Source organism: Cardiocondyla obscurior, linkage group LG04 (genome assembly GCF_019399895.1).
Source record: "Cardiocondyla obscurior isolate alpha-2009 linkage group LG04, Cobs3.1, whole genome shotgun sequence".
In the NCBI taxonomy this organism is placed as follows: domain Eukaryota; kingdom Metazoa; phylum Arthropoda; class Insecta; order Hymenoptera; family Formicidae; genus Cardiocondyla; species Cardiocondyla obscurior.
Window position 1 is genome coordinate 3,041,758 of NC_091867.1, and position 21,479 is coordinate 3,063,236.

Sequence of the window (21,479 nt, forward strand, 5' to 3'; positions counted from 1 at the left end):
TTTTTGAAACCAAATTAAACTTTACACTTAGTTACAAATAAAATTATATTTAATATAGAGTTATACCATTAAAAAAAAAATATTTTTTACTGATTTATCATCTGTTCGTACTACTAGCGAATTTTTATTAGAATAAAATTTTTATTTTTATTTATTAGTTCTGACAGGAGCTGCTACGCGCCGCCATTATCTTCACTCCAAAGAGTAGTAATGGTTGCTGATAAGTTAGGCGAATATTTTTCAGTAGTACAACTCTATATTAAACAAACAATATTTTTTTAACTCTCAAACAATACTTGAAACTTGTAGAACGTTATAAAAATCCTCATCCATATTGAACGCAACAGCGAATACAGACAAGGGGAGAAAATGTGAGAAACTGGCGAGTAGAAAATTACGGACAGCACTGTGTTTGTGGCACGCATACACATCACCGGAGGAGATCGATATCATAATTGATATGGCGACGCGGGAGGAGCGGCTTCACACGGCGCGATCCCATACGATCGAGGATTGAAAGCGGGCTGGGCAGGTTGAACCGAGAGTGTGGAAGAAATGGCACGTTTCTCACCGATCGACGACGCGGTCGTACACTGTTACGGATTGTTTTCACCGGACTGCACCGAGCCCCGAGCGGTCGCGATCGCGTCAGCGGTACGGCGGACGTGTTCCTCGCTAACGGGACGAACGGACGTCGGCGAGAACTAGGGAGCCAGGCCTTGAGAAACCGGTTAATAGATTGCGAGGCGCAGCACCGAGACGACGCCCCGCAACCATCACCATGGCGAAGTATGCTCGCGCGTGATCACGTCACCTTATCTAATTAGAGTATACACATGTACACTGACACCCGGAATGCGGCGGAGAGAGCCGTTCGTTTTACTCTTTCCCTGCCCTTGCGGTCACGCAACTGCACGAGGATGACGTTCCCCGAACATGGATTTTGCCCTCGAGCGTTGTAATCCCAAAAAGAGAATCGTTTCTATTGGAACACGCGCGTGCTTCTCGGAGCTGACTCGCGCTGCTGAGAGTGCCGAGTGCTCCTGTGCTCCGCAAATACTGACACGAGCTACGAGAATGTCGACATATACGCGCATTGTAATTTAATCTTATCTAGCCTCGCTGCCATATCGGTTATTGGAGCTGTCTAATCGGCGATTATTCGCTCGAGAATGATTCACTCAGTCATGTAGCAAAACTGAAACACTCAACAAAACACATTCTCTACATTGCCCAGTGCAATTTTCTACAATGAAACATTTTAATATACCTTCGCAATTACTGTCAACACACTTAGGTAGATTAGATCTGGGTAAGATGTATAATTTTGTAATCAAAACGTCAAAAAGTATTCGCGTCATAAGTTACGTAATGCGATTTATTACGCCTACAAGTTTACTGCTTTATTTTAATATAAGTTGAGCTATAGTGGTAAATTTAATACATATTATAATATGCTTTGTGTTTAAATTTATATCTCATATTTTATACTTAATTAAAATTACAATAACATAACTTTGTCTGAGAAATTTTTGGGAAAAAACAAAAAATTTATTTTCAGAGAGATGATGATAGTATTTGTTTATGACACTGCAAAGTGTTGTAAGGAAGAGGACGACCCTGCCGAAGCAGTTATGTATTTTCATCCGGCCTGGGTATCTCTTACACAGAGATTGGCTTTGGCGGGACAATTGATGGGAGTGCATCACTTTCTGACAACATCGTTTTCAGCACCACACTCTATCACATTGCAAGGTGGAAAATTTGTGTTAAAGAAGTTTGGACAATATATATTGGTAAATATGTTTTACTGCTAAGTATTTAACTGCTATGTTGCATTTTTGTGAAATAACTAAAAATTATTTTTATATGCAAATACAAGATTTATATATAAATATAGATAATATACGATTATTATTTGTAATTAACTTGTTTAAAAGTAAAATTTACATAAAACTTTAAATAAATGTTGATAGTCTAATAAAAAAAGTACATTTTGTATGATAAATGTTTTTTTTTCGTATACTATTTAGTTGATAGAGACGTTATCTAGTGACACAATTATTTAATCACATTATACTTACAAAGAGCTAATGTGTTTGTTGTACTTTTACGGCTCAATAATATGGCTCAACTGTTTATAAGATAACATTGTAAATTATGCTGTTTAATTTTGTTAGGCAGTGGGAACTGATAGGAATATACATGATTGGACTCTTGAGAGACGTGCTGACACTCTGGAATCTTTGTTGAAATTTTTTCATTGTGATCTCGTTCAAATATTGGAATCCCTTAACAATGATCGTAATAGATTCACTGAAAAATTGTATCAGATGTTTGAGACCTACTTGCCAATTCTTCAACATAGTGCCAATTTATTTTCCAATATTCCTGTTATTAAGCTTCCAAAGGTTAGTACAGAGGATACTTAATACAAAAGCAAAGTACTGTAGACAGTTATAAATTAATATTTTATATATTTTTTTTTTGCAATAAAAATGTATGTTTTTTTTCAAATATAGAGTGCCAGCAGCATATTTTTGGAAGGAATGCAAGTGTTACAACATTGTCAAGAGATCAATGGTATTTTGGGCGGAGCGTTGTTTTACAATAACAAGTATGAAACATCTACAAATAAAATAATATATAGCTTCGATATCGCAGTTTTTTTTGTTAATATTAATACTACTATTATGTTATCAATTATCAGTCATTATTAATTTACTGTTAATTATTTTAACTATCTTAACTTTAAAATTTTAATTTTTTATTCCAGGATAGTCTCAACACAGTTGGGAGCAGATCTAACAAAACAAATCGTTATAACTGATCCTTATAGGATAAAGGTATTTCTTTATTTGATTTAAATAAAATTAAATAAATTAAATTAAATTAAATCGATGAAACTCTGTTGATAAGAAATTTATAGTTTATTAAATTTAATTGAAGGCTCCTGCGGAAAGAATACCCACAGAATTTCACTTGCCAATCGGTGTTCAATTGCTACAAGTGTATATAGAACGGAAGCAATTTACAAAACTGATGCAAGATGCAAATAATGAACGGTATTATAATTCATGTCTAGATACCATGACCAAGAAAATATTACAGAGAAAGGTAAGTGTATGAAATATGAAACAATGATGTACTTTAAATATGTAAAATATAATCTGCTTTTTCAAAGAAAATTACAATACCATTCACAATTTGTGTATTATTTTGTGTTCATCTCGATAACTTTCAGACTGTATCTAAGACGGGCGTCAAAGAATCATCTATCACGTCTGGTATGAAACGGGATACATCAAAGATTTTTACAGTTCCGGAAGAAGGCGAACTAGATTCTATGAATTACTCACTGGCTTCACAATATATATCGTCTGTACCGCTCGCGATCAACCACGAGTCACCAATTAGACGTAAACAGGAAATTAAATCAGAACGTCTTAAGAATAATGTTATTGTTAATCCGCTCACACCTAGTGTTTGTGCAACACCACTGAAAGACGTGGATCGAGTACTACATGAGAACGTCATGCTCATCTGCTCGTCCGAAAGCGGTGGTGAAAACGAGGAAAATAAAAGCTCGTCAAAGAGTAACGACGACGACATTCCTGACGTCGTCAAAGAGGCACTTAGGTATGTATTTTTAAATTAATTTTTAGAAATTTTGTGTAATATGTAACATTACTTTTCTTTCTAAATTACAAATTAAACTTGATGTGCCATGCAATTACCCAACAATTTTAATTATATGTAATAGATGCAAGCGTCTGAACAAACTGAAGAATGCTACCTCGAAAAAGAAATTTATAAAGAAAAAAGATCCTGACAGAAAGAGCATAAGCTTACCAAACTTGACATTATCCATTAAGTCGCGTTTGAACGGTATTCAAATGGTTCGTCAACTGGAGCTAGACAAAATGTAACTATATTGATGTTATTTAATTACTAAATGTGCTTGAGTTAGTAATTGCATTTTCAAAAATAATGAATATTATTGAAAAATGCAAATTAATTTCTATAAAATAAATATTGTTATTAAATTATCTTATTTTACGATATATATTTTATTGCAATAGACTATGCAAATTAAATGAAGCCTCGCCAGACGATCATGATTCGAATTCACCTCAAAGGAAACTCATCAGTAATAGTTTACGGCGTTCGCGGACTATCGTTGATCCCTGTTACCCTGTCTTCCGATACGATGGTTTACCAGTTTCACAATCATTGTACGAACAGTACGTCGCTTCGCATTGTGAAGAGCTACGTAACAACGATGATCACAAGCATCGTGATAATGATAATTTGCAATCAAAAAATTTACCAGGCGACCTGACAAATGTGAAATTACCAACAAACATCAGTTTGAATTCGATTTCAAAGGATACTCGAGAAGGTAAATTTAAATTACAAGATTAAATTCTGGAAGAAAATGTATTAATAAAAGAAAAAAAAAATACTGAAATATGCCTTAAACATTTTTTTAATACAAACTTTTAGAATGCACCAAGTCTGGATACGATAAAAATAAGCAAGAGACATATAAGAGATCGATGAGTTTGCCATTAAAGCCACTTAACATCGTTGCTGATGCATCTAACAGCGATGATCGGCGGAAATCGACGTCGGAATGTGGTGGTGGTGGAAACTCGTTTGAGTTTCCGCAGAGACGGAAATTAGATGGATTACAATTAACGCCGCTAATGTCAAAGCTGAGTTTATTAGCTGACGAGCGAACCAGTGGCTTTTGTAGCCGCGAAACCACGCCAAGCGATTTCCGCGATCTGTCTGGATTTTCCGGTAGCGCAACAATCACCGCGACAACGACGAATCAACTAATTAGACAAAAATTGGAATCTGTCGAAAAGGAGACGAGCGATGGGGAGGACGAGTTAGACGAAGATTGGGTCAACAAAGATGAGCCAGCTACCTGTCTTGTGAAAACTGAGCTTTTTTTATGCGGCTACCAGAATATGGTATTAGTATTACTGATGGAAAGCGGCACCGCAAACAATCCAGATTTGATACATACTTTAGTAAGTAGAAGTATTTTTTATATTTTTCGATGATGGTCAATTCCCATCAGTACCTCGATTTTTTTAAATACCGAGCGAGAGGTTTTATGTTTGCATGACTCTTAATTTTTTTATTATCTTAATTATTACTGCCTGTTTCCGTTTTATCCGCGCTTTGTAATATCTAATTATAATAAAAATTATAAGGAATTATTATAAATTTAAATTATAATTTAATAAAATGTTAATTTTTTAAAATAAATATAAATAACTAATATATTAAAGAATACTTGTCTGAAATATTTTCTCGTATTTATAGAAATGAGAGCAATAACAAATTATTTATTTTTTATAGTGGCATACTTGTGTGAGTACGTTGGGTAAACTCGAATCACGATTGCAGCAATGTTTGGAACCATTGCCATCCACAGAGAATAAAGAGTTGTACAGTATTCTGAACATAGATCCACAGTGGGATACGGTGCAACGTTCCGGACTTTGGGGCGTTACCGAGTTGGATATTGTATCTTGCCTTCACGATAGATTTACGCAAGTTAGCAGTTTGACAGACATCATCGTTAGGTAATTAAAAAGCTCTTAATTTCGTATAAACTAAACAATAATTTAGTGTTTTGATGAATTTATATTACTTAAAACTTTTTTTTTTATTTTTATTAAAAAGAACGGAAGACACGGTAGTTTATGGTAACCAATGCGGCGGAGTAGAAGTTTTCTACCAGCAAGCAGTGGCACCGAGTCCTTTTGCAGCGCTTCCTACGCCAGCGGATCTGATGGGGATTGTGGCACTTAAGGCAAAGCGTAGATTAGAAAGAGATCACGGGATCGTGTTACTATAAATCGAGAACTGCGCGTTACATCTTTTTCTTTTTCGTTAAAAAAAAAGAGGAGGATAATGCATACGTTCAATTTCGCTTATTTGCTCTTGGCAAAAGAAAAAAGTTATCATATCCAGTACAAGAAAGAAGAATCGAATGTCATTTATGGAATAATTTTAACTGGAGATATACGGATTTTCTACGCGTATTTTTGTAATCTGTGATTTTCCAACGCGTCAAGCGTATTTCCACGAAAATCGGCTACGAGTTTTTATATATCGCTGTGATGTACCTAAGAAATTCCTATCATATGATACCGGGTCGAAACATTTTCTATAATAGTGAACCGTCGACCAATCAATTTGTACTTTATCATTTCATTAACAGCATAAATTAATATCATCGTAGTTAATGTTATTTGTATTATATATGTTATTGTACATAAGATGTCTTAAAATCGAAAAGTAGATAGCATCATTGTTCTTAAAACTGGAACAGTTAAAAAAATTTGTCATTTATTGGTATAAGGCAGTATCTCAGTAGATTCTGAGTCATAGATTAAAAAAAAAAGAAAAAAGAAAACTTTTATAAATCAAGCTTTCAGAGTAGAGATTAATAATATAACGTTGTTCATAATTTAATTTAATTTTTGAGCAGTTTTTATCGACAAAATTTTTAATTCGTTAATTATATTTATCCGTCTACATAATTATTGTAAAAATGTTTGCTTTGTCTATTAAGAAATATGAAGATGTAAGATATTGATTGCTAGAAAAAAAAAAAAATAGCTACAAATTTTGTGAGATACAATGCCGTACATCTACATTGATCGGACATGTTGTACAGAGTTGATTTATTGTACGTAGCACATGTAACGAGCCATTAATAGTAACTTATTTGCATTTTAATCAGCGCGTATTAGATGCTCCATTTTATTAGACGATAATTAAAGGTATATATAGTCTCCAAAGGAAAGACATAAATCAGTATTCTGTGAACGCGCTGCGTCCGTAATTCTAGTCGTCCAAATTGCTTTTGTAGAAAAAAAAAATAGAGATAAAAATAATATTATATAAATTATCTGTTCGACATTGTTAATTTTAGTGTAAAGATATTTTATGCAACACTTTTTATGAAATGTTATCACCATCTTAATGTTTGTCTCGCAATATTTACATAAAAATGTCGCTGATCTCACACAGAAATCTTCCGCGAGACAAGTTTTTCGTGACGACACGTAATATTCCAAATATTCCAAATATATTGCGATTAATTTATGCTAGTATACTATAGCAACAAGATTTTTCGCGAGCGAAGTCGCAATTCAACTTACGTTAATGTTATTGTCTGAATTTTCTAATAATTTTTTTCTCTGTATATGATAGTCCATGTGTTTTATTTCAAATGAAATCTAATAAAGCAATTTATTAAACTTTACTTATATTATTAATCTGTTTTTTCGATGATGTTGTTTTATATAGTATTAATTAAAGTTGGTCGTTTAAATAATATTCATATAGCACAATTCTTGAAGTTTTAACTTTTACATTATCAAAACCTTCAACGTAAACAGCAAAAGAGTAAGCTTTGACTTAATATTACATTGTATAAATACATAAATGCATCAAAAGGTGTGTACACAAAAAACTTGCATTCTAATATCAGACGGTATTTTCGCTATTACGGAAAATAAGATGTTTACGCGAAAAATTATTTTATACCGCAGGTAATACGTTAAATCCAAAGCTTTTCGATTTTATTAAAACAAATGAAAGGGATATCGAAGATTTGAAAGATTTTTATCATATAGATCTTTAACTAAAAGTCACATATTTTGCAAAAGCAAACGTAATTTTGTGAATTATTTTATAATTTGTTACAACTGAATTATTTATCTACAACCTAAAAAAGAATGGAAATTTTTATATTGTAATATTAGAAAGGTTTAAAAATTTTGTTTGTCTGCTACCACAAATGTGTTTTTCTGTTAATTAAGAAGCCGAGCCCACCTTGAATGCGTATTATTGAGTATATCTGTTTTAATGACGCATTTAATTAAAATACCTGTCGTCACCGGTTTAATTTATGGATTGCTGATCACGGAAAACATGGGGCAACCAAGCCCTCATTCATAGACCAATAGCATGGCACTACGAATCTGTGAAGTGTTGGTGAGGAGATATTTAAAGGAAGTCGATGTGCGGTCCACGATAATCGAATGTTCGGTTTCGTGATAGAAAATACTTTTTACCGCTATCTCCAATTTTGAAAGCCATCATGGTAAGTTGAAGAGCTGTCACCTAATAACAAAATTCAATAATAAAATTATTCTTGTAATTTAACTTTATTATTAACAACTTATTTAATATATAACTATTAAACATAACTTGTAAGAATTTTTTTTATGTGGCATGCATATAAAATATATATTTTTATCTTAGTTACTTGTCAGACGTCAAAATAATAAGTTTCTTTTATATTCTTCTAGACGAGCTACACCGATAAAGGACCCCAGGTAGATATTTCTTGTTAAAAGAAGTAAAGGAGAAATTATCTTCAAGCCTGAAAATTATTTTTACGTTAGAATTATATATTATAATAATGAAGAATTATTACACTAGGAATGTGACGCATAATATTGGTATTTTCTAGCCCGTTGGAGGAAAGTTTCTCAGTTTCGATCATATAAAATTTTGGGTCGGAAACGCACATCAGGTAAGTCTTTATATGCTGAATATTTCTTAATAAATCAGAATTATTGTAGAATAAAATAGAAATCATAATTAAGTAGCGTTCAATGGAATTCTGTTCTTTATCCGTAGCCACTTTTAAGTTTTATCAAAATTATCAAGATGCTATGTATGTACACTTGTTGATTTTGTAATCCTAAGATTGTCTTTCATGTTTTTTATTTACTAAGAAATATCTCACATAAAGGAAATAGAATGTAGAATATCTGGAATGCAAGAAATTAAAAATGTGTACATTATAAATAACGTAAAATATAATTATTTGTAGGCCGCCAGTTTCTATCGATGCAGGATGGGATTCCAGCCACTTGGATATCGTGGTTTAGAAACTGGTTACAGAAAAACGGCTGCACATATCGTCAAGCAAAATAAAGTGAGTGACTTTTCAATAATCATTTACCTTCTTTTTATAGGCTTCAACAATAAAAAGTAATACTTTTTCCGATATGATCTTCTAAGAAATATCTTTCTTTCTATTATCGAGATTATAATTGTAGATAGTGTTTGTGTTTGAATCTCCGTATGAGCCTGATAATGAAGAAATGTCGAAACATCTTTCCCGACATGGAGACGGCGTTCGAGATATTGCGTTTAATGTTGAAGATATCGACACCATTGTGAAGGTACAGAACAAAAGAGAGACTTTTCTTCGCCTAAAATAAAAAATTTCTTTGTTAATAAAATTTTCATGTTGCAATCCTTTCTTGGATTAAAATTAATATAATTAAAAACAGCGCTTTAATTTTTTTTTTTTAATAGTAATAAAATAATTTTTTAATTATGTTTACTAATATTTTAAATAATACATACTGAAAGATTGCCAAGAAAAAGGGCGCCGTAGTAGTGCGCGACATATGGGAGGAAAGTGATGAGTATGGTATTGTGAGGATGGCCACTCTGAAAACCGTAAATATAAAAACATATTATACTTTTCTACACAATTTAATGAGATTATTATTTTCTAAACGTCAATTAATTTAACGCTATTTTCAGTATGGTGATACGCTCCATACGCTTATCGATAGAACAAAGTACAAAGGATTTTTTCTGCCAGGTTTCGTGCAGGCATCAGACGACGTTCTTCTTAAACAATTGTGAGTATGCAAAATTGGAATTCCTCAGTAGTAAATCATGAAAATTAAAGTCATATATCGAGTACAAAAAAAAAAAGAAATACTTGACTAATTGGATAAGAGATAAACTTTAAACTGTATCAATGTAGTTAATTATCGTAGGCCAGAAATCAATTTGAATTTCGTAGACCATGTGGTAGGCAATCAACCCGACAAGCAGATGGAACCTGTTGCGAAATGGTATTATAAATTTATCTACTTGTGAACATAAACAGCCATTGTTATAAATTTCTGTCATAAATTAAATATTTTTAAATTAAAAAATATTTAATTAAATAAAAGTTTTTTTTTTTTTTTTTTTAAGGTACGAGGAGTGTTTACAATTTCATAGATTTTGGTCTGTGGACGACACGCAGCTGCATACAGAATATTCCGCGTTACGGTCCATTGTGATGACAAATTGGGAAGAGACCGTGAAGATGCCGATCAACGAACCCGCTCCAGGAAAAAAACTCTCTCAAATCCAAGAGTATGTCGAATATTACGGTGGTGCCGGTGTGCAGCATATTGCCCTTAATACCAGTGACATTATTACAGCAGTAAGTAATTAAACGTCCTAATTGTATTTATGCGTAACGTATCCTGCAAGACACAACAATGCAGTATAAAAGGAACTATGAAACACTTTTTAGCCGTAAGTCTTTAAACAATTTTATTCTATGATTTTTATTAATTACTAATTAATAACAGTCGGCATATAGGAGTTTAATATTTTTATCAAACTTTCTTTCTCTCTCCTACATACATACATATATGTATATATATATGTAAGTATGTATGTATATAAATAACACATTTTCTAATAAACGTCGTACACTTGCTCCTTCGCACATTTAATTTTACCCTCCACTTTGCAGATAAGGAATCTGCGTGCTAGAGGGATGGAATTTCTGGAAGTGCCCGATAGTTATTATGATATGCTCAAAAACCGCCTGAAAGCCAGTGGCACGAAAATTGTGGAGGACTTGGATACACTACAGGTACTTTATTTATAGCTAAGAATTAATTCTGATACAAACTTGCAACGAGATTATTATCAATTCGACTGTGCGTGATTGTTTCGCAGAAGTTAAAGATACTTGTAGACTACGACGAGAACGGATACCTTTTACAAATATTTACGAAAAATATGCAAGACCGGCCGACGCTATTTATAGAAGTTATACAAAGGCACAATCATAATGTAAGTATTAAGTATTGAGAAAAGTTTGCAACGTTTAACTGTATATGAATAAATTTACAAAATTTACCAACACTCTAGAAATTTTCGAGAAATTAATTGTTCAAATAATGTAAAGTTAATTTGCCATTTTTAAGGGTTTCGGCGCCGGCAATTTTCAAGCATTGTTCGAAGCGATCGAAATGGAGCAAGCAAAACGTGGAAATTTATAGAATATCACTATTGTTGATGTATTTGAAAAATTAAAATTAATCGGCATATGTAGACGATAAATCCTACAAGAAAAGTAAAGAATGAAAATTTGTACTTAATTATGTATTATTCTACATGTATAATCACATTAAAAAGTGTATTATGTAAAATCTACCTTGAGATTTATTCAGCACCATCTAATATCTTGGTATATGCTACTATTGATAATAATTCGTTGACATTGTTGTAATGCAGTTGCATGTTTTATCATGACCGATGAAAATGTCAAGGTTTCACGTTTTTGTCTGTGGAATAGATAATCAACTTGCCCGATTAATTCCGTATTCTTGTATTTAATGGCCAACATTTTCCGTCTTACAAAAATACACAGCATTTTGAATGTAAAATATGTTACAATACATTTTAAAGCGTAATAATGCAAAGATATTACCTGCCTTTAAAAATCAAACTCTCTCAATCAATGAGACATCTATGTGTGTACGTTGTGCTGATACATATAATTAAGAAATGTAAATCTGCTGTTTCAGACAACACACACACACACACACACGTTTATGGATTTATGTGTATGTATACATGTATTACAGAGAAAAGAGACGAAAAAATTGCTTAAATTGTGTGACAGCAGATATTTGTTAATTTTTTTTTTTTTTTTTTTTTTATCGTGGCCAAGATATAAGCAAAGGAATATTCTTCATATAAAACTTATATTATCTATAGAAAGAATAGGGATAGGTAGGATGTAATTGTGACGAGAGGGTTACCAATGAGATTAGATGGCTCACTTATTAATTGCGATTTTCAGGGCATCCGGTCGCTCACACAACCTGTTTGCTCACACGCTTGTCGCAAAAATCAACATGATCTTTCCCATTTATGCACTATCGTGAATGCTAAGGCGAAAGATATCATGTTGACAGTAGTATGAATTACCCAATGGTTTTAGCACAAAACATTGCGAGAAGGCGTGTGGTGGATCCTCGTCTGCCTGTAATTCAAGCAAGCTATATATTAACATATAATATTGTAACATCGTTTCAACGTCACAAATATATTGCATATAATATAATAATTTATGTTAAACAGTATTAAACAATAAAATAATATTAGTATTAATTCAATTTTTAATATTAAAATACAAAAATAAGTTGAATGTTAATATGCAATTTAGTAATAATTAATTTTATTTTTTCCAATTTGTTCAGCAATTTAATTCGTATAAAAAAATAAAAATAAGTAGTAAAAGTATTAGGGAAAAAAAAATTTTTTTAATAGCTGCTTAATAACACTTGCAAAAAATATTAATATTTGAATTTCATGTTATTGCAGTCTTAAACATAGCACACTTTTAGCATAGATATTAGAGAATATCATTTAACGTATGTAAGAATGTAGGGATATGCCATAAAAAATTTACTGCTCCAAAAATTTTGCGCTAGAACAAGACAAAACAAAAGCAATATGCAACGAATATGTGAGTGAAACATTAAACAAGACTTGCCTATTAGCACGGTACGCAAAACAATAAGGCAAATTTTGCAGTACCTGATGCCTAAACCGAGTCGTGCAATGCAAGTCTAAAGATGTCGTGCTGCACATAAAAACTGGTACCGACCGGCTTCAGGATAAATGTCTGGATGTACGCGTGGGGTTGATCTTCATCAGTCTGTACGATCATTAATAATCGTTGAATCTTTCTATAATTTAGACATCGACGAAGCTATGCTTACTACAGAAGTTATTTCATTTATAATTATGTGTGTGTAAAACTAAAATCTTGACAATTAAATTACTGAACTAATTGGTTTAATATTAAATATAAATCTCACAAATTTTATATATAAAAAATTTTAACTTATTACAATAATCTACAATAATCTAATAAAAATTTTTTATTATGACTTTATGCTGATTACATTAAATAACTGATTGTATTTTATTGCTCTAAATGGTTTTTTAGTATTAGTCATAATTAATTGTACTTTTCTTACCTGCAACCTTCCTAATACATTAATAAGAACTCCACCATCAAACATAGGTTGTGAATCAATTGCTGTTATTATCCGATTTATTTTTTGAAAAGATAGGCTCTGTAACAAAATATTATCGATGTTAATCTATACAAAAGAGACATAAAAATTGTACTAAAAGCATACTAAAAGCTAATAATGTCTTTCACAAAACAAGCTACCATAAAAATTATCGTCTTCTAACAAATGTTTCTGTGAACAGATAAATTCTTCTTGAATTTTACTGACGATGTAAACTATTGATGTTTTGACGACTGATGATCCATGCAAAAGGAATAGACTAGTTGCGAGAGCGCTGCTTGGTAGGCCGAAAAGAAGAAAGGTACGTCTTGCAAGTTATATTAAATATAGCCGCAAACCGATCAGTGAAAACCGAGGTAGGGGTTTTTACTCACGGTTAATTTTTCCATGATTTTGATAGCGCCCTGTATTTGTAAGCCCTCGAACGTCATGAAGGATGTCTCCGCCTGAAACAGGTTATGTCAGTTAGTCGGGAGACCGGGTTGCGAGGGGAATCGTTAAAACGGGGGTCCCGCGGCAAGTCGGCTGGGAATTATCTTCGTGTCTTACGTTGTACATGTTTATGAGGTTCGGCCTCTGCGCCGGATCGTCGAACATCGCGTAATACTGCTGCACGAAGCCTTTGCCGATCGCCTCGTACGGCACATTCATCGCCATGGTGCCTGGAACCGATAACTGTGACCGGCGACGATGCGGCGAAAGTCAGATACGCCGATTAACGCGACTCCCTCGCCTCCACCTTCTGCCCTGTGAGTACTCGATGCTCCACCCGCGTTTCGTTTAGACTCGGAATTCTGTAGTTCCTACGAGCGCGAAACAGCGCCGTGCAACATCCCTCGTTCAGCGATCAGTTCGTCACCTCGTGTGTCGTACGAGCAGGAAACGAGCGGGCCGGAGCGCCGCGGCAAGTTCACCTCTCGCATCACACGTCGTCTTGCGATACATCGAATGATCGAATACTGCCGCCGCGCGCGGAGCACACGTTCGGCGGCCGGTAACTGCACCTCTTTCTCACGACATTCGTGCTCCTCTCGCGTGGTATATGGTATTTAACACCAGTTAGATTCGTCTTCCTCAGTTCAATCGTAATACATATAAGTAAACAATCAGCTGAGCCCGTATTTAAGCTAACAAACGACGCGGCGTGCTCAACTCGCTTTGTTGATCGAATACTTATGTCGTAACATGATTTTGTAATTGTACGATTTTATTTCCGTCCTGTGCTGTTCGCTAACGTTTCGAAAAAGCGTCCGTGCACTGCCTTCGCTGTTTCTTTTCGCGTCCGTAATGATATGACAAGTGGAAATGTGAATTTTAATGCGCGAATTTAAACGTTTCGAGCGCTCGCTGAATTTTAGATTAATTTTCCTCGACTTGAATTAAATTGAAATCGAGTTACGGACAATCGACTCGCGCTCGATTGTCTCCCTCTCAAAATCTTGAGCTTGTTCTTCAAAATAACAACAGAATTAAATGATAATAGTAATAGAACTAATAAACTTAATTTATTAATCTAATAAATTTCATCATCTCTTAATAGATATTGATTTACGAAACTATTACTGGAAATGCGCGATTATCGTAATTTCATTACTCGAGGACAAAAATACATAAAGGAATTAAATTTAATTTTTCAATTTAAATAAGTTAAATCATTTCGTAGCGAAAACTTGCGGTCATCTTGTATTTTGCTTCAGCATACGATGCTAAAACGTTAAACATTATATTTTCTCTTTTTCTGATGTTATTTGACTTTAATTAAAGAAAAAAAAAAAACTGACACGATCAATTAGCGATTTTATCGTCATAAATGATGTGAATACATACTTATAACGTGCTACTATTTTGCAATCGCGGACATTAAATGGAATTATATAATTTTTTTATCCAACTTTGTCTTCCTTGTCGCTTCGAGGTACGTTTTCTTATGCAATGTATCGCGATGAAGCGTCAACGGAAAATGCTTAGAATTTATTGCAGTGAATCACAAGCTCTCTCATCGTCTAACTTTCTTACGATCGGCAAGAAATCGCGCGTATCGCGAGCGCGCACATCACGGGAATCGTCGTTGACGAATATTTGCGTATATCGTAATCATACGTAAGCACACGAATAAATAAGATAATAGGCTTCCCTTCGCCACGCGCGCTCTCCTCGGATTTCATTTGCAGGCGTACGACGATTGAAGATAATGCGACTTAATTTCTGTGATGAGCGCAAACCGCGCGCAATCAACACGCGTTCGCAACACACCGAGGCGCGCTCCGACGACGACGTTGCGGTGCTTCAGACTCATGCGACGTTGATGTACAGTCATATTTTCAGTCCACCTAAAAAAAAAAAAAAAATTAATAATTAATGTAACTGCGTCAATTGGATTTTTGTTCCAAAATCAAATGTAAAAAATATATCTTTTGTTATATCTATCATTGCATTGTCGTTGCGAAGCATTTTGCCGCTTTCAATCAATTTCGAATACAGTAGCTCACGGTTACGCGTATACGCGACAAAGCTGATCGTTGCATAATACCTCAGTGTTGCGACACCATCGTATCATCTGCCATTAACGTCAAAAGCATTGTTGCACGGCGCTCACAGCTTGTTTTTACCTTGAATTTTTCGCAAGAGTTATAAACTATAATAAACTTGGATCGCAACGAGCGTTTTGCAAATTGAACAAAGAATTATCACGGTAATTTTTTTAAGAATGTGTCAAGTATAAGACTCACGAGGCATTATGACTGACAAATAATATTTATGGTTGAACTGTAGTCTAATTTAAATCGATAGGTATTATCAATGTTCCGAGACTGGTTAGAAAACCAATGGATCATCGGCATGATGACATTGACCCAATTAAAAAAAAAAAAAAAAAAAAAAAAAATGATAACAAGAGCATGGCATTCTCTCGCGCTTTCCGTCTGTCTTTTTCGCGCCCGTGCTTAGAGTATGCGCGACATTCGCGTTTTATCTCGCAGGACTGAAACTAGGCTAACACAAGGTCCTTGCTGACGTTACCGCGATAAATATGGTGTTTCTTAACGGTCTTTCCTTGCCAAAACAAGAAAAAATGTCGCAATTATTCGGGTATGCTCGTAAAGCAGGCAAGTGCGGAGCGGCGATTGCGGGAATCGGGCGGGACGAAAGACGCGCTAATCGTCGAATCGACGGTATTAAAGAGGTTTAGCACTTAACGCGAGTGCAGTTCTAATTATAGCCAAGAGAGACGATTCGCGCTGCCATATGGAACACGATCGTTTGCGGACGGAGCAGCAAAGGGTTAAACAACAGGCTTCGTACAGCGTGGCGTTTCCCGTGGTCGATTAGCATTCAGCGAGGATCGGCCGGTCCACCGGCCGTTAATTGCCCATTATATCGTAACGTGGGTGGGCCGTGAAGTGCAACACCCACACCGTTTCTTTCTCTCGGGTTTCCTTCTGTTCGGCGTCATCGTTGAATATTACATAGCGACGAAAATCATCTCTCTAGCGAAACGAAGTGTCATCGATATGTCATCAACTGAACAAACCAATTTTCAAACTCGTAGAATTCCATGAGAAGATCCTTCCCTCGATGAAGGATTCCATATCCTCTAGATAGGCGCGTTTGTCAGCATCTATAAGAAGCATTTCGTCGACCTCATACAAAGTTTTAGCTTTCTTGCTTTTGCGTTTTCGAGCAGAAACCTGTTCCGGCTCGGCATAGTTTCGTCGGCCAGCGAAACCGTTCTCAAGGCTCATCCCGGACGCCCGGCTGGCCCCAGCCGCATAAATATAGCGTACGAACGGAGCCAAGCATGGATTTAATGGAATGGAGCGGCCGGCCGTGCCCCGTTGTCGTCCATCGCGTGTATATATTGTGTTCCAGCGGCCGCGCTCACGTGACACTCGGATAGATTTGCGTCAATGGTGACCTCCGCACGCTCGCTCCGCGGCCAACGCATACCACGTTGCTCGCCTGCTCCCTGCTCGCCGGGCCATGCCGCTACGTGCCTGCGACCTGCGACTACGCGGCGATCGTGGCGTGGGACCAACGACGAAGCGAGAGAGCGGCCGACTCGGTGTGTCCGCGGAGTGGGACAGGTCCCATTTTTGACTGTCGCAATTTTTCTTCGGGGATCATGCATCCTCCATACAGCGCGCCATTGAGAATTGCATATTTTTCAGCCGCGCCCGGTCGTCGCCGTACTTGCAGCATGCAGCCTGTGTCCCGTCAACACACGGCGACCCTCTCAAGCCGTTCGTCGACCCGAGAACGTGGCCGTTCGAAAATTTCCACCTTTATACCAATAACCGTCCGTTTAGCAAGCGGCGACTCGTTAGCGTACGTTCGCGACTCTCTCATTGTCAGCTCGCGCGTTCTCCAGCGCTAAATTTCGAGTCTTTCCCCCGATTCGTTCACCATCCGTATAGATCTGCTTATCGTCGTTTTGGCCGATTGCGAATATCCACGCGGAACGCGGAACGGAGACAAATGACAGAGGGAGAGAGAGAGAGAGAGAAGATAACGAGATGGAGAAAAATAAGGAAAAATAGTAAGCATCGACGTCAATGGATGTAATTACCGGCAATGTGGGGAATGCTGCCGTCTATTCCGCAACCCATGCGATCGACGCGTCGTATGCGTGCGCGTGGTATCGAAAGTCACGACATCGGAGGACAGAATTGAAATTGGTATCGCCTTATCAATTACAGTCATATGCATTACCATACCTATAGATAATATCGCAAATAACTCGCCTCTACCCGCGACGCGTTTGTACATATTCTCAATCGGGTGACCGTTATTAATGTCTCTATGATCTCAAGGAATCGTTTGATTGATCACAAGTGCGACAAAATGTATAATGTAAATGTGAAGAGACTCGAGATTCCGGAACCCGTTTTGCTTCCACCGGTCTTTATTTTTCAAGCATTCTCGATATACGAAAGAGAGAGGGAAAGAGAGAGAGAGCTTCATTAAATTGCTAATCGCGCGCAAAGACGTTAACGCGTATAAAAATAAACGATAGACGTACTCGAAATGGATGGCACGGCGACTTGGGCGATCGCTCGAGGAGAGCATAGGAATTTGTAATTTAAAAGCCCACGCGCGCCTTTCGATCTAGACCCAGCAATCCCATCTCGAAGCGGAAACGCCGATATTCGCCAAAGGAAACGTTTTATCGCGCCTCGCACGTCAGCTTTCCGTCACGCTGGGATTAGATAAAACGGGAGGAAGGCGAAGGCAGGAAAAAAGATAAATCCGTCGTGTGCATCGCGATGCGATAAGACGACTATCGAAATCGCTTAAGAGTCGCCGCGCTGCATTACGGTTCACTGCCACCCACGTAACTTCCGGCGGTAGATTGCAAATTGCGCGTATCCTCTACGCTTTTCGATATACTCTGCTTAACTAGGATGAAAAAAAAAAATTAATAAATAATTAAATAAAAAAAGAGCACGGTCGGAAACGTCAAACATAGAAGTCATTAGGTCATTTATACATAGAATTGTAATTTTTACCGTGTTAATTATGAAGCAGTCGTCATCGTGTCCGATGGATAGGTGCGGTGAGACCAATTCCGGTCGACCTTATTAATTTGTTCTCTTTTTTCCTTCAAAACCAGATGCCAGCGTTGACATCATCAAGCTTCGATCCAAAGCACGCCGTTGACTCTCATAGATATCGTCTCTGGCGGACCCAGCTGGACCGCTCGTCTCTCGCTTGGCATCTCCGCGACAAAGATCCGGATTCATTCGCGTGACGTCAGTTCCGATGCTGAAATTCAGTTAAAAAAAATCAATAACGCATTTTCGAAAGGAAAAGAAAAAATAAGAATTGTTGTACGATCAGTTTTGAGAGAACCGGATCTCGATTGTTGTGCGCAACTTCTTTTTAATTTCGCAGAACTGATCAGCGAAGAGAGCTTCGCCTCTGACGAAGAGAACATTTTCACGACGCGAAACACGTTCGTTGGTACAACACGATGCTTCCAACATCGGACATCGTTATTATCATTGTCGATTGCACATGTGGGTATATTCGTCCAAGGGCGAGCTGTAGAAGCGAAAGCGCTCTATATGAACGTTTAAAGGGAGCGATTTAGTTAAAGATGCTTAATTAAATCTTGAATTAAAACATCAGATTGGAAGAAGTCTCAATTAGGAAAGTGTTGCTTCTATAATGAGCTATTTCAAGCCAACATATGGTGAAAACCAGTTCATGCAATGAGGTCCATGGTTCACAAAAAACGTAGCTAATAATATTTAGACTGAAAGTATGTACATGTGGCATACAGCTTGTAAATGATACCGTTTTCTTCTTTAATAAATTTCATTAATAAAAATTATTGAGTTAATTTTTTTATATTTCCAAACTCTATATCAAATAATTTATTTTATTAAGCTTTTCTTTTTTATATACGTACACACGGTTCGACGAATTTCTTGAAAAATGTTTTTTTGCACAACTGCACGGATGCACAACTGTATGAGACATGCGTTATCGACGCAACATACTCGTAACGTTGCTTCTAAAGATGATGATTCGCGCTCGTAGTAATTTCATTCCATGAATTGTCGAGCTGACACAGCACTGCGAAAATCTCGCCTATTATCACGTAATCGATTTCCTTAATCGCGGAAATGCTGAGCATGCCCGTAATCAATTCAGTCATTCACTGCTGATGTATAAAGACATACATGACTAACGTTTTAACGTAGCCGAGATGCCAAAAGAAATATATTTCTAATGATGACGTTATGTTAATGAACGTTGCAAACGATCCTATCCTATTATCGTCGTCCTCGTACATGGCTAACTTTCGTAATGAATAAATTCTCTGAAGGAAATTACACTAATCGCGTATGCAAGCTTCGATAACAAATGGTATAGAACTATCATCGCGATATTTCATGATGCCGGGTTTCAAAAGCAGCTCTTTGAACGTAGCGTCCGCTGATCGGAAGAAAAACGCCGAGCATATATGTAGCTTCGACCGATGAATCTAAATAACTTTTCGAATGCATCGAGGATGTTTTAGTAGCATACCTCGCGAGAAACGTGAAAACGGGCGAGAGATTCTGGACCTCCGTTCAGAGGCTTTTTTTTCCACATCTCGCGGTTGATCACCCCTACCTCGCCAACGAATTAAAATATTAACGATCGTCATCACATTTACGTAAAACCGGGAATACGAACTAGTTCAGGCTCTCCTTTCTTTCCAGTAGTGACGTCAACGTCGTCATTCTTGACGTCATCGTCGGAGAAATTCCACGTGAGGTCGAAAGAGAGGCACGTTTTTCATTATCCAAAAACTCACGTAGAGCCGGTCGTAAAAACAGTGTCGAATACGCATAGCGGGCGTCGACTTTCTCCCTGATAATGCGATTTACGTCAGCGAACGGCACCAATGACCGGGAACCGCGCGAAGAGATAGCGACCATCGATCAACAGACCGGGGTAACTTTGACTAACTTCGATTAGCTTATTGAGAGTAATACCTGTCCTATTTTGACTCCCGTGCGCGAAACTGCCACATTTTTTTGTCGCTTGCTACAAAAAGAAAAAGATTCGATTAAAAATAACGACCAAATTAATTATTACAAGTTAAAAACTTTATTCTACGATGATTTAATTTAATTAATTTGAATCAAGTCGATCGTTGTTTGATCGCGGTTACCTTTTAGCTCAAAGATTGCCAGAAAGATTCGGCAAGATCGACGAACACAATCGTGTATTCCAGTGATAGTATCAGGCACGTCTGACGGATTCGAAGATCTTTCCTGTAAACAGAAATTGGGCAATCCTTTGAGAAAAAGAAAAAAAAAAAACAACAAAAAAAAGTGGAACGACGACCCTGAAAGCGTTCCGTTTCACGTTTCACTGTGACGCACGTCTCGCAGACGGATCCGAAGAGCAACCGATCTATCCTGATTCGCGTCCGTGGACCGCGCCCGGAAGTGAATCAGCCATGCGCGATTCCTCGGCCGTGGACTCCGAAAAGACTTCGAATTCCACCTAAGTCAGATTTCGCCGTAAAATAAAAACGGACTTACGTCAAACATGAATAACGTCGAGGCTCCCGTCTTTGAGTCACTAGGTTTATTTCTTTTCAGCTGAACTGCGCTGGTTCAGCCGCACTAGTTTATATCCTTTCTAACTCTCTAGTGTGGAAGGAGAGAGACAAACTCTGAACCAGTACAACCAGAAGTGCTGAAAAAAAAAGAAGAATGAAAAAAAATAGACTTATTGTTGGACGCTTTGAAGACGCGAAAAGCAAACAGGACGTAGCTTGTTTTATAATTTTCGGTG

At 36.6% G+C, this 21,479-nt stretch overlaps 3 protein-coding genes and 1 long non-coding RNA gene across 10 annotated transcripts; 2 read left to right on the forward strand and 2 right to left on the reverse strand.

The window, feature by feature from the left end:
- Window positions 1-201: 201 nt before the first annotated feature.
- Hps4 (Hermansky-Pudlak syndrome 4 protein) lies at window positions 202-7,294 on the forward strand. 2 transcript variants are annotated; one of them, XM_070654866.1, is made up of 12 exons: window positions 202-789; window positions 1,562-1,796; window positions 2,181-2,411; window positions 2,523-2,617; window positions 2,777-2,846; window positions 2,950-3,117; window positions 3,245-3,639; window positions 3,764-3,925; window positions 4,083-4,402; window positions 4,507-5,042; window positions 5,377-5,603; window positions 5,704-7,294. In XM_070654866.1, exons 1-12 carry the CDS (start codon window positions 782-784, stop codon window positions 5,876-5,878), a joined length of 2,622 nt encoding a protein of 873 aa, XP_070510967.1. In that variant the 5' UTR covers window positions 202-781; the 3' UTR covers window positions 5,879-7,294. The 2 variants fall into 2 exon arrangements, with proteins under 2 accessions (XP_070510967.1, XP_070510968.1); XM_070654867.1 differs by lacking the exon at window positions 202-789 and adding an exon at window positions 821-1,312.
- LOC139101615 (uncharacterized) lies at window positions 6,956-8,955 on the reverse strand. Its single transcript, XR_011545584.1, has 2 exons — window positions 8,303-8,955; window positions 6,956-8,157 (listed from the first exon to the last, which is right to left on the reverse strand). It is a non-coding gene; the product is annotated as an uncharacterized lncRNA (long non-coding RNA).
- Hpd (4-hydroxyphenylpyruvate dioxygenase) lies at window positions 8,059-11,282 on the forward strand. Its single transcript, XM_070654882.1, has 12 exons — window positions 8,059-8,137; window positions 8,346-8,372; window positions 8,510-8,572; window positions 8,876-8,980; window positions 9,105-9,230; window positions 9,424-9,513; window positions 9,601-9,701; window positions 9,843-9,920; window positions 10,045-10,279; window positions 10,598-10,720; window positions 10,807-10,923; window positions 11,058-11,282. The coding sequence occupies exons 1-12, from the start codon at window positions 8,135-8,137 to the stop codon at window positions 11,130-11,132; spliced, it is 1,143 nt and encodes a 380-aa protein (XP_070510983.1). The 5' UTR covers window positions 8,059-8,134; the 3' UTR covers window positions 11,133-11,282.
- A 163-nt stretch (window positions 11,283-11,445) lies between these two features.
- On the reverse strand, window positions 11,446-21,469 carry Ntf-2 (nuclear transport factor-2). Of its 6 annotated transcripts, XM_070654895.1 has the most exons (8): window positions 21,224-21,469; window positions 20,848-20,950; window positions 20,669-20,720; window positions 18,689-18,944; window positions 13,734-15,514; window positions 13,559-13,630; window positions 13,125-13,223; window positions 12,763-12,830 (listed from the first exon to the last, which is right to left on the reverse strand). In XM_070654895.1, exons 5-8 carry the CDS (start codon window positions 13,839-13,841, stop codon window positions 12,795-12,797), a joined length of 315 nt encoding a protein of 104 aa, XP_070510996.1. In that variant the 5' UTR covers window positions 13,842-15,514; window positions 18,689-18,944; window positions 20,669-20,720; window positions 20,848-20,950; window positions 21,224-21,469; the 3' UTR covers window positions 12,763-12,794. The 6 variants fall into 6 exon arrangements, 4 of the variants coding, with proteins under 4 accessions (XP_070510994.1, XP_070510993.1, XP_070510995.1 ...); XR_011545582.1 differs by lacking the exons at window positions 18,689-18,944; window positions 20,669-20,720; window positions 20,848-20,950; window positions 21,224-21,469 and adding an exon at window positions 11,446-12,117 and having other exon boundaries at window positions 12,631-12,799; window positions 13,734-14,664; XM_070654893.1 differs by lacking the exons at window positions 18,689-18,944; window positions 20,669-20,720; window positions 20,848-20,950; window positions 21,224-21,469 and adding an exon at window positions 11,446-12,121 and having other exon boundaries at window positions 12,679-12,799; window positions 13,734-14,638.
- Window positions 21,470-21,479: the final 10 nt, after the last annotated feature.